Source organism: Salmo trutta, chromosome 25 (assembly GCF_901001165.1).
Source record: "Salmo trutta chromosome 25, fSalTru1.1, whole genome shotgun sequence".
NCBI classification, from domain to species: Eukaryota; Metazoa; Chordata; class Actinopteri; order Salmoniformes; family Salmonidae; genus Salmo; species Salmo trutta.
In genome coordinates, this window is record NC_042981.1 from 32,355,329 (window position 1) to 32,368,799 (window position 13,471).

The following is a 13,471-nucleotide window of genomic DNA, read 5'->3' on the forward strand; positions in this document are numbered from 1 at the left end:
AAGTTAGCCAGCTAACTATGATAAGCAGTTAAATACCTCTTGATTGTCTGATTCATTTAGGAAGCTTAACTTGTCTTGAATATGGGTTGTTGATTAATGAGTAAATTATAGCATGCAAATTCCAAATCTATGTTCCTCAAAAATATGGTTATTTTTGCATTTTTAGGACAGTTAGCTGGCTAACTCATTGATCCTCTTTTCTGGAACAACCCCCAGGCAAATCACACCCACAAACCAGAGTGCCAATAATAGGTTTATTTCAATAATGTCAATATTGTTTTGTTTTTTTTAAAAGCCATGACATAAGCCTGGATCTTTTCTTCTGAAATGGACATACACATGTCGTAATTGCAGTGATTTTTGAAAACCGTCTGAGCTTGAGAAAACAAATAAGGCCAGAGGAGACGTCTTCTAGTACTAAAACCCAAGCAGGTAAAAAAGCCCCCCCCCCCAATTCAAACCAACCAATGAATGTATACAATTTACACATTGAACTCTGAATAATCAAAACAAATATTTACAAATCCTTTTATCAAATTTGTATTACAACAAACATCTGAAAGGATGGCAAAACAAAACGATACATATTTTTGCTTTATTCACACTAAAGCATTTTCAAACTATGACAGAATACACTCACTATCCTTTGAAAGTATTCTAAATAATGAGAAAATGAAATCCTAAATGATAGTCATAACATAACCAGTCTCCTCTCCCCGATGCCTAGTCTCATAAATATCTTTAGTGTCACCTTTTCTGAAGGCTGATTGGGGTTCGTCTGTATGCTATAGGAGAAAGATGGTGAGTGGGTGGGGTTTTTGTTACTTCACTAGTTTATCTAAACAGGAGTCATTCAATCCACAGTGAGACCTGAATAAAATGGCCCCTTTTCGGTGGCTGAAGTGTAATATAAAAAACTACCACTGCTGCCATCACAACTCAAGCTAAAGATTTCCCTTCGTACTGTACAGGAGAGAAAAAAAAAAGATGTTAATTTTGGGCAAATTGAGCATTACTGCCAAGAGTGTCAGTGTCTATATGGAGCAGTGATATGAGGCAATGCAGTGATGAAGGACAGTTTGTATTCCCATACAAGTCTAAATGGTTGATTTTGTTTGTTACATAGTACCTAATATTTCATGCATCTTAGGTTCCCTTGTTCTGAAAACATCTAATCTAAGGACCTGGCACAGCTACATCTAAGCCTACTGTAGACTGAGCTCAGGTTGCATAATTGTCATGGATGTTTGCACCATGTGTCCACATAGAAGGTTATGGAGTAAATGGTATCAGAGCATGGACAAACAGGCAGCCTTACCTGTATTATAGTTATACCAATTGACTCAAGCAACGCAACAGTAAAATGAAGCATATCGCGCTGATATGTCAACTGTGGTTTGGCCTAGTGTCTAATGCAGTACATGCAGTGAAACCTGCCCTCATTTACTCTCTAGAGCCAAAAACACTGAAGCTTTCAACACTGTTTAAACCAACACAAAAATCAATCTTGTAATGGTTACTTTCATAACAAGCATGAAATGCAAATCAATATTGAACAGACAACAGAAAAAACACTTGCGACCATATTCCCGTGTGGAAACAGAGGGTCAGCCGGAAGGCCACTTTATAGTGTGTGTCGATGGCCTTCCAAAACTGATAAGCTCGGATACACACTAGCCTGTGTCCAATGGACCTTTGAACTTCATGTACTCAATAAATCTTCCAAAAATAAAAAGGGAAAGGTAGGAACAGAGATTTATGCATTAGGTTTGCTTTAAATGAGTGGAGGAAAGGTAGTCCATAGTTCTTTCTTATGTCTGAACAGACCAGTGCTGGGGGGGGGGGGGGGGTGGGGGGGGGGGGGGGTGGAGGCGGAATAGCCCTATTTGACCAGCCTCTTGGCCACGTCTTGGTAGGCGATCTCAATCTCTTTGTCGCTGGGGCAGGTGTTGGTGAACTCCTCGCGTGTATAGACGTTCTGCAGGTACTGCCAGATGCCCATCATGTCCTTGGGAATGTCAAAGCCTCTGTACTTCTTGGTCACCACCTGTGGATGGAGGTGGACATTGATGAAGTCAGTTAGTCTCAGAACAAACTTCTAGAGAACGCGTCCCTCTACAGGCCAAGAGTGGTACAACATGACTTGGTAGCAGAATGTCATATGCTACCAAGATACCCATACATAAGATGTTTTGCAAACACCCGCATTCCAGCATTGTGCTACCTTATCAGCAAAAGTAGCTTTGATAAGTGACCACTATAATAGTCGGTCAGGCTCACTTGGGGAATAATGGCGCTGGAGGAGATGGCTGCTGTTTTACGGGCTCCTAAACTATTCTGTAAGTAAGCATTTCACGGTAAGGTCTACACCGGTTGTATTCGGCACATGTGACAAATAAAAATAGATTTGGGGTGACGATGTGGCAGTAATTTTTTTTTTAGAGTTGGAAAATATATGATAGCAGTGCAGGACCGAGTTTGTGAAATGCACACATACGATATGTGGTCGTGGAGTATGGGCCTGAGGACACAGTGTGTTGTGAATTCTGTAATGAATGTATTGTAATGTTTTTAAACTGCCTTAATTTTGCCAGACCCAAGGAAGAGTAGCTGCTGCCAAAGCAGCAGCTAATGGGGATCCATAATAAATACAAATAAGGAAATAAGTCAATTGAAATAAATTCATTAGGCCCTAATCTATGGATCTCAGATGACTGGGCAGGGGTGCAGTCATGGGTGGGCATAGGCAAAAGGGCTTTATAACAGACATTGGTTATATTTTCAGAATCACTGTATCAGGGGTTCCTTTTTAAAGCAATGTATACTGGTAATTCTGATATGTACCCTAGAGGTCAAAGGTCAAAGTTCTGTTGACCTGAACATTCAGAAAAATTGGTCTGATGGATAGCTGTGAATCAAAACTTTCCAATTACACATGGTTAAAAAGGGTACACGTGAGCAACAACTTCTTGTATACTGACATTGACCGTAATAGGGAAAAATGAATGGGAAGGAGGGAAGAAAGTGATAACCGGAGAAAGCTCCACTTCCCGCACAACTACCAGATATTTTCCAACTCTAGGACCATAGACCAAAGAACTCACAGACATTGTAACCCCAAGTGAGCCCAAAGGCATAAATTTGGGGGTCTGGCTCATATATGGAGTCTGCTAATGTGTGTGTGGAATATCCTGTTTAATACCCTCAGTCTCACCTTGACGATGTGCAGCTTGGGCAGGAGGTTGCAGTCAGCCAGTGTCATCTCGTCACCGTCCAGGAACTTGCGAGTGGAGATTTTGATGTCCTCGATGCTGTTGTGGTCGATCTCGTCAGGCAGCGGGGAGCGCAGGTACTCGTCCAGCTTCTGCAGGGTCTTCAACAGCCCACGCTCCAGACCTACAGCACAAAAAGGAACGTTCATCTCTCATTACACCATCACAACAACCGACAACTGCATTATAGCATTCACAAACCAGCCTGCCTGCATTGTGTTGAATATTCTGGACCCCTTCCCAAAACAGACACTACAGGAAACACACAGCAGAGGGCAGCATTTCATAGCAAGATGGCAGAACTAGAGCTGCCTGCATAAGTACTTTCACAGACATCCCTCGCTGACAGTTTTAAGCATTTTCTTGAGACCCCAAATAAGGCATGGTCCATGCAGCCAACATAGATAGCAGGGGTTGGACTCATTGTGGTTTATTGAGCAAATCCTACGGATTTCATTTGATTGTAGTATGTAGCCAGTTGGAGAGGGTGTGACGAGGCATGTGTTTTACATTTTAAAGTCTTATAAAACAGGGCACGCTTATCATTCAGATAGGACTGTCAGCAGTAGTGTTGACATAGACCAGAAGGAATTCAAAGCCAAACATCACGATGGGTCAATATTACAGCAGGGTGGAGAATAGAAACCATACCATCCAAGATACAGTATCAGTTCATGTCCTTTGGTATGTCATAAAACAGCTGACCCCAGATTAACATAGCATACAGACAGAGAAACATTAGCCAATTTGACCGAGGCAAAGCTACAGTATACCATCACCTATTGTCTTGTACAAATCATGTCTTCCCATGGTCATAACACAATATGATAGGGAAGAGAGGTGCTTTGAGCTCATGTCCAGGCCATCTCTCTCGGTTGTTTTTGCCAGGCTGTTTGGAGAGCTCAGCCAGGTGACATGGGGGACAGGAATGGGCCTGGGGACAGAGTGAGGCCACCCCAGAGAACAAAAGCCCTGTGTTCCCGTGTCAGACCCCCACTCTCACCCAGCCACCAATCACCTCAGGCTACCACTGTCGCTTAGCAACCACAGAACTCTTCCTGCACCACCAGTGTAACTCCATTTCTAAGTATTGCTTGTCCACTGACTTCTGAGTAGTAACCTGGAACTAAAATGTGTGTGTGGATAGATTATATTTATATATATATATATATATATATATAGTAGGGATGGAAAGCTCACCCTCGTTGGCATCTGGTTTGGAGTTCTTGATGAAGGCTGAGAACTTGGCAAAGATGTCCATCCCAACTGTGTTGGACTCAGGGTGTCTGGTGCCAAGCTTGGTGAACCTACACACACACACACACACACACACAACACCGAAGATACACCTGGTTAGATCTGACAAGCAGAGTGTTTACTGTATCGTAGGCATCTACTCGTGGAGGCAGTGTGTGCCTACTGGGTGTGAAACGCTGTCGCCAACCAGACGACTCACTTGGGTGGGCTGAGGACATCCTCTAGGAACTCCTCGATCCTGTTGACGTCGGTCTTGACCTCCCCATTGAAGGTGATGAAAGGAGGGTGTGTGCCTGGGGCCAGGTTCTGGAGGTCTGCAGGCTTCCTAGGGAGCAGAGAAGAGAGGGGATTTAGTGACCATGTCACAACGCACTGGTAACAGACAAACGATTATCTTATACTGTGTTAAGGGAGAGCCTGGCCAGAGGTGACGAGGTAAAAATCTGTCATTCTGCCCCTGAGCAAGGCAGTTAACTCACTGTTCCCCAGGGGCCAATGACGTGGAAGTCGATTAAGGCAGCCCCCCACACCTCTCTGATTCAGAGGTTAAATGTGGAAGACACATTTCAGTTGAATGCATACAGTTGTACAACTGACAAGGTATCCCCCTTTCCCTCTCCTTGATGTTGTTGAAAGGTCTGTCTTGTTTGTATGGATGACTTCACTGCAAAACCAAGTTTCCCCTATGGATAATAAAGTTTTCTACTCCAAAACTGAGCCATCACAGATTACTCACTAATCTATCATTTTATATCCCTATAATCCATCTGGTCTATCTATTCTTTAAAATCATCAAAGCGTTATTCTGTGTCTCCCAGGGCCCAGTTCTATTGCAGATCAGTGGAAGGGGCTGTGGCCAATAGGGACAGGGATGTGTGTCCTGTCTGTCTCATGCTAGACTGTTCCACACCACTCTGGCCCTCTACAGTCCTCCCCACTCACACACCCTGGGCTGGACTTTATTTTCAACAGGGTCATGTATGCGCATGTCCATGTGCATTCTTCTGTCCACAGTGCTTGTTTTGTTTAGTTCCAGATGTCTCTGGGAGGCGAGATATGATGAACACACAGAACATAATGAGTGAGTGGTGAATGACCAATCAACAGCACATAGTCCTGAGTCATGTTCTATAATCACCCACAAAAACAAATTTACAAAGTAACTAGCAGATAAAAGTCATTGTGTCTGCTAATTATCAGGGTTGTCATGTCTGAGCAAAATTGGAAAAAATAAAAATAAAAAAGAATGAGGCTCAAATGAGCTTTGATGCAGAGAACAGCCTACCACTGATCGAGCCATAGAGACCGCTTCACATGCAGGCCATGTCACCATGCAATGGTATGTGCAAAGTACAGCGGTTACGGTCTCCCTACAAGGACAGCTGTGAAAGACTCGTAAGACCAACTAGTCACGGGGGCACCAAAACAGGAAGTGATCTCAATCCTTTGGTATGAGCACAGGAAGCACCCTCGCCCCATGGCAACATTAAGGAACAGTGGAGGGGGTAAGTGTACTCTCAAAAAGATAAATAAAAACGCATTTATATGTTATTCAAATTGAGCCAAAAAGGCTTTTTGAATAGTTTTCCAAAGCAAGGTCATAACATTAAGGTTAGAAAATGTACTGTCCTTGAGTTCCATACAGCAATAAAACAAGATTAAATAGGACAAATTTGTGCAATACTTTGCCTCATTCTGTTGACTGGAGAGTGACCACACTACGGTGTGGAAAAAGTGAAGACTATCAGTCATTTTTTTTTTAAAAAGGCCAAAGCAGTATGTGGTCAGAACTGAACAAAGACATGTTTGACAAAAGAGGGGGAAACAGACACTTAAGCGGGCGGACATCCTCCACTGCCTTTTACAAGACCTCTGGAAGCTCGTTTCGTCTTACACACCCTCACACAGTTATAGATACATATGCAAATACATTCACAGATAGCCAAAGACGACTTCCCTGTGCTTCAAAACGTAAAAGAGAAGGTTGCTCTGTGTACTACCCCGTCTTGTTTCCAACTCTGGATTACCCACAGGACCAACCCTGGCAGAGGTAGCAGTGTTTGAGCTTTCTCAGGAGAAGAGATGCTAAGCGATGCATAAGTATCCGCATGGCTGAGCTATACCCTCTACAACACTTCATCAGAGCCTCCTGTATACTATACTGTCAGTCAGACAGCAATGATTTAAGGCCCATGGAAATCAAGTTCATTACTATATCTGAAAATAAATCACACATACTGTATGGTAATAGCCCTGGCCTGGGAAGAGGAAAAACAATCAGGAAGTGATTAGATGATGCATTGAGGAATAATGGTTGGGCAAGGAGCTGCCAGGCAGCCTTCTACAGAACATGGACAAGAACGTTTACTGCAGTTTCAGCCAAGACTAAATAGACTTCAAATGACTTTGGGAGGGGAAGCTGATCCTTTTAGATTCTGCTTTGATTTTAGAGTAAGAAAAATACAATTTACCCCCAAATCTAGGGAGGGAGTGAGGACAACCTCAAATAGCCTCTCCAGAATGCAGCTTGTTTATTTTCCAGATTTCTCTGGGTTGGGAAAGGTCATGGGAAAAACAAATAAGCAGTAAGGGTGGTGAAAATGCTTGAGGTGGGGTTGGATCAGAATGTTAGTGGAGAGCCCAGAAAAGCTCTGAGAGACAGAGACAGCGAGAGAGAACATTCCCCTGGCTCTCCAGGAGCAGAGGAAGTGTAGAAGGCTAGCGGGACGTGGTGGTGGAGTGAGCGAGAAGGCTAGCGGGACGTGGTGGTGGAGTGAGCGAGAAGGCTAGCGGGACGTGGTGGTGGAGTGAGCGAGAAGGCTAGCGGGACGTGGTGGTGGAGTGAGCGAGAAGGCTAGCGGGACGTGGTGGTGGAGTGAGCGAGAAGGCTAGCGGGACGTGGTGGTGGAGTGAGCGAGAAGGCTAGCGGGACGTGGTGGTGGAGTGAGCGAGAAGGCTAGCGGGACGTGGTGGTGGAGTGAGCGAGAAGGCTAGCGGGACGTGGTGGTGGAGTGAGCGAGAAGGCTAGCGGGACGTGGTGGTGTGTATTCTCCCTCACCTCTTCAGGTCCACTGTGGTGACGTTGAAGACCACTCCCTTTAGCCACAGGATCATGAAGAGTCTCTGTGAGAACGGACAGTTCCCAATGCTCTCGCCATCACTTCCCGCCTGAGAGAGATAGGGAAGAAGGTCAGATTACGTCAGCATTATTTACAGATAATGGATGACACTCGCATGATATTGTGTTTGTATGATAGGCGCCTGTAAAACCAAATAAAAATGCACCAGGCTGCATGGATTAGAGAAGTGGTTCTCAAACTTCACCCACAACCCCCCCCCCAAAAAAGTGGTTCAAACCTCAATCACCGCACACGCAAACAATCTCTGCGCAAACAAAACCTGTCATTATAGCTAACGGTGAGGCATTTTCAAAAAGCAAGAAAGGAAAGACCGTTTTACACCTGCATTTTGAGCTGATTGAAATTCATGTTTGCAGCCAATATCTACTGGGGATATCTTGTCATTTCTCTGGAGTCCAGAGCAGGATCAGACAGAAAGCATGGTCTGTCTGTCACCTTTTTCTTCCTCACAAATAATACCGTCACCAGAATGTTACATCTTCATCCCATAATTATTGAAGGCAGTGTGGTGTTAGACATATGTGAATTATGAAAATGATCAATGAAAAAGCAGTAGTTACCCCATTGTTCTGGTAAAGATGCATCGGTAGCAGACTGAAACGAGCGTTTTCTGGTCACTAATCTGGATATGCGCCCACCAATGCTGATGACTGGTCAACAGTCAAGATGCGGTTCTGAACCACAGGATGGTTTTTACATGAATTTGGTGCAGTACCGTAGTTCAATATTATTAGCCAGATCGAATAGGCAAAGGTATGAATATAAAATACAAATATACACCTAGTGTACAAAACATTATGAACACCTTCTCTATCTATGACAGACTGACCAGGTGAATCCAGGTGAAAGCTGTGATCCCTTATTGATCACCTGTTAAATCCACTTCAAATCAGTGTAGATTAAGTGGAGGAGACAGGTTTAATAAGGATTTGTAAGCCTTGAGACATGGAGTGTGTATGTGTGTCATTCAGAGGGTGAATGGGCAAGACAAAAGATTTAAGTACCTTTGTACGGGGTATGGTAGTATGTGCCAGGCGTACCGGTTTGAGTGCGTCAAAAAATTGCCACGCTGCTTGAATTTTCACTAACAGTTTCCAGAGTTCATGCCCCAATTGAGTCTGTTCTGAGGGCAAATACAGGGTGCAACTCAATAATAATAATAATAATAATAATAATAATAATAATAATAATAATAATAATAAATAATAATAATGTGTTCCTAATGTTTCGTACACAGTGTATATAGCCTATTAAAATACTGTTTCACACTCAGGACCCTCAGTTTGATAACCACTGGAATAGAGGCAGACAAACATGGCTGACAGATCTAAATGAGTCTTGTAAGCTGATCCCAATAAAGTCAAGGTTGAGCCTTAAATGCAGAAGGGTCTTGGAACACTGATATTATCAGACCGACTGTACACTTTCCAATGACCAGTGGTGTTTCACTACACTGACCCAGCACAGGCCTATTTTGAGCAGAAAATTATTCTTCCACACAGTTGAGAGACTAGCTCCCTGACACCCAGAGAGCAGGCTGACCTTTGTCTCAAACACTTTAGCACACTTCCACAGCAGCCTCCATTCTTCCACCCTGGCAGTCAGCCAAGTGGAACACAAACCCCAGATGTGACTAAGACGGAGCAGGACGGCGGTCTTGCGTTTCATTAGGCTGTGTGTTTGAGTGAGAGGGGAAGGAGGATGTCTGACAGTGCTTTAATCAGCCTGCTTGTCCTTCACATATGTTGAGTTGTAAAACATTTCGTTCTTAGAAGAACTGTTATCAGACCATCTCTGGACATGGAAGTAGGAAGTACCCACTAGTAGAGATCCCACCACCACCCAGGGGATTTTCCCCTTCCTCAAATAGATCTGTTACTTTTACCTCCACTGTATGACAAACTACTACTGTGCATTGGAATAATGTACACACAGACCTCCAGTCCAAGCAGTAAAAAGGAGGCAGTGAGCAGAATATACTAAACACTCCACTGGCAGACAGTGTCCTATAAAACAGAGATATCTCCAACTACCACTGCTAGCAAACACTCCCCCTCACCCACTCCCCCCTCCTCAAGTGGGTCCATATCAATAGGGCTCTTCAGTACAGGCAAGTGCCAGTATCCAGCTTACAGTGAGTGAGTGAGGTAATAGATGTGGGAGTGAGGAAGAGACGGGATCCCAAAGAAGGAGTTTAATGCAACTAACTTCTCATGTAATATTAATATGTTACGTGTACAGTAATTACTAAATTAGGAAAGTGGGTAAGACTTTATTTGGATAGTTTGTAGAACATCTACAGATGGACTATCAGTAACATTTTAACTAACCCTAACCTTAATCCTAACCCCAAACGTAACACTTCGCCTAACCCTTATTCTAAACCGTAACCTTAGCAAGCAGTTGCTTATCATCAGATTGTCTATCCAAGTAACCGGAAAGTGAAATTAAAATATGAGTAAAGATCTTGTGTAAGCAAACATAGTATAGCTAGAAAAGCCAGTAGCCTTTGATTTCACTCCAGTAAATAGAGTACTTTCAGTTAAAGCCAGCTCATTCTGAGTTTGTGCTTTGATTTCTGGCATTGACAGCGATACCATACTACTCACATCATCTTGCTACTCTCACTGTTGATCGCTCTACAACTGTATTTTCTGACATCAGTCCAACTTCAATATGTTTTTTCCTCTTAAGCGGATCAACTCAAGCAGTCGCAGCCCCTTCCACATGGTCCAAATCGTCCCCCTTCACAGATTTACACAACTGGTTATGGAGTGCTCCATAGAGACCGTGAGCTCATAGAGGAAGGCCATTCTCAGAGCCAGTTCATTCTGAAGAATGCCCAGTATTCATCCATTCAGAAGGGCAGGGACTGAAGGCCATCAGAGCATTGACTAAAGGAATTTCTTCCCTCTCCCACTGTAACAAGTCTTTACTAAACTGAATGGTTGCACATTCACTCTTGGATCTGTGTACTTCTCATCAGTCACTTTGTATTGGTTGATATCCTCTCGCCTATCCATCCTCTTCATATTTCTCTCTTGTGCCCGCTCTCCCTCTGACCAGCGCAGAGGGTATCTTGAGGAAAACTCCTCTCAGATTCAGCTCCAACATCAAAGACATGCATACACTAATTAAAATAGCATACCAAAGACTTGAGTTATGGACTGATGGACCTGTGCCAAGATAGGGCTTTCTGGAACATGAATAAAATCGTATTACTTCACATGGATCTAACGTTCCCCTCTACCACTAGAAATATGTCCCACCCCCCAAAAAAGAAAAAAGAAAAACACGTAGCCAAAAATCTAAAATATATTTTTTCTTTTCTTTTCAAGGTTTTTTTAGACTAAAGTCATCCTATGAATGAATAGGGGACTTTCCAGACTGTTGCAGGCAGTGTGTCCAGCTAGCAGCACCCTGCTGATTTGCTCTCTCTGTGGTGTGAAGGTCCGGTGTGTTCTCTCAGTTTGATCTGCCTGCTGCTAGAGGCTGGAGCTGCTGTTCAATATCTCAAAAAGGTTGTATTCGATCACAGCCTTTGTTCAATGTCCCCTCCTTTTGATTCCATTACTATCCTGTGTATGAAAGGTTTGCTATCAAATTGTGATATTGCTCTGTTTGAAACCCCAGATAATTGTTAGCTACCAAGAGTCCAGAGAGATTAGTTCTTGTTGGTTAATGTGTCAGGGGTAGGAATGACAGTATGACATGGTGACTGTTCCCATGACAAGCAGCCCATAATAAAAAGAGATGATTATCATTTCAGAAGTTTCCATGTGAACGGCTTCAGAGAATAAAATGCTAAGTAGACATAAGACATGGATTTCAGCCATGTTTAGTATACAGTGCCTCCCCTCCTCTCAATCTACACACAATACCACATAATGACAAAGAAAACAGGTTTAGAAATTTTTGCTAATTTATTAAAAATAAAACCAAAATATTACATTCACATAAGTATTCAGACCCTTTACTCAGTACTTAATTGAAGCACCTTTGGCAGTGATTACAGCATCAAGTTTGATTGGGTAGGACACTACAAGCTCAGCCCACCTGTATTTGGGGAGTTTCTCCCATTCTTCTCTGCAGATCCTCTCAAGCTCTGTCAGGTTGGATGGGGAGCGTTGCTGCACAGCTATTTTCAGGTCTCTACAGAGATGTTCGATCGGGTTCAAGTTCGGGCTCTGGCTGAGCCACTCAAAGACATTCAGAGACTTGTCCCGAACCCACTCCTGCCTTGTCTTGGCTATGTACTTTGGGGTCGTTGTCTTGTTGGAAGGTGAACCTTCACCCCAGTCAGAGGTCCTGAGCCCTCTGGAGCAGGTTTTCATCAAGAATCTCTACTTTGCTCCGATCATCTTTCCCTTGATCCTGACTAGTCTCCCAGTCCCTGCCACTGAAAAACATCCCCACAGCATGATGCTGCCACCACCATGCTTCACCGTAGGGATGGCGCCAGGTTTCCTCCAGACGTGACACTTGGCATTCAGGTCAAAGAGTTCAATCTTGTTTTCATCAGACCAGAGAATCTTGTTTCTTATGGTTTTAGAGTCTTTAGTTGCCTTTTGGGCTGTCATGTGCCTTTTACTGAGGAGTGGCTTCCGTCTGGCCACTCTACCATAAAAGGCCTGATTGGTGGAGTGCTATAGATCTGGTTGTCCTTCTGGAAGGTTCTCCCATCTCCACAGAGGAACTCTAGAGCACTGTCAGTGACCATCGGGTTCTTGGTCACCTCCCTGACCAAGGCCCTTCCTCCCCGATTGCTCAGTTTGGCCGGGCAGCCAGCTCTAGGAAGAGTCTTGGTGGTTCTAAACTTCTTACATTTAAGAATGATGGAGGCCATGGTGTTCTTGGAGACCTTCAATGCTGCAGACATTTTTTGGTACCCTTCCCCAGATCTGTGCCTCGACGCAATCCTGTCTCAGGGGCTTTACAATTTCTTCGACCTCATGGCTTGGTTTTTCCTCTGACATGCACTGTCAACTGTGGGACCTAATATAGACAGGTGTGCCTTTCCAAATCATGTCCAATCAATTATATTTACCACAGGTGGACTCCAATCAAGTTGTAGAAACATCAAGGGTGATCAACGGAAACACAATGCACCTGAGCTCAATTTCCAGTCTAATAGCAAAGGGTCTGAATACTTATGTAAATAAAGTATCTGTTTAAACATTTTAATACATGTCTAAAAACCCGTTTTCGCTTTGTAATTATGGGGTATTGTGTGTGGATTGCTGAGGAAATGTTTTTATTTAATCTATTTTAGAATAAGGCTGTGACGCAACAAAATGTGGAAAAAGTCAAGGGGTCAGAATACTTTCCAAATGGAGTGAGCAGCAGCGTTAGGGGTGAGCTCAAGCAAAGCCAGTGCACAGAGATGGCCAGCCACAGTAAAACAGATGAGAAACGGTCAGTCAGAACATGGCAGGGATCTTGTCCACTGGAGGCTGCTAAAGCAGACATCAAAAACAGGCCTCGGTCTGATCTTCCAGGTACACGTCAGAGCTGCAGAGAGCCAAGAACTAGTCTGCTACTGCCACAGACTTCCTGCAGCCCTGCCTTCTCTGAGATGGAGGGTGGGAGGGAGAGAGAAATGGTAGAGAATGAGGGAAGACAGAAATAGACTGGTGGAATTAGCATAAATCTAGTTAAGGAGAAAGGGAGACAAAAATAATAGATTGAGTGGGTGAAAAGGGTCCAGGGGAAAAACAAGCAGAGCACAAGCCAACTAAGCATTATTAGTGGGCTGCTTGGTGCTCTCCTCATATCACCCCCCCATCCCAGGCCCCTCACTAG

The 13,471-nt window shown here is 43.8% G+C and overlaps 1 protein-coding gene across 1 annotated transcript in view; it reads right to left on the reverse strand.

Moving 5' to 3' along the window:
• Positions 1-240: 240 nt before the first annotated feature.
• The window catches only part of LOC115162432 (chloride intracellular channel protein 4), a 31,884-nt gene continuing 18,653 nt past the window's right edge, over positions 241-13,471 (reverse strand). Inside the window, exons 2-6 of the mRNA XM_029713731.1 lie at positions 7,588-7,697; positions 4,729-4,854; positions 4,473-4,579; positions 3,215-3,396; positions 241-2,047 (exon numbers count right to left, since the gene is read on the reverse strand). Of these exons, the coding sequence (XP_029569591.1) occupies positions 1,883-2,047; positions 3,215-3,396; positions 4,473-4,579; positions 4,729-4,854; positions 7,588-7,697 (690 nt within the window). The 3' untranslated portion in view covers positions 241-1,882. The remainder of the gene's footprint in view (positions 2,048-3,214; positions 3,397-4,472; positions 4,580-4,728; positions 4,855-7,587; positions 7,698-13,471) is intronic.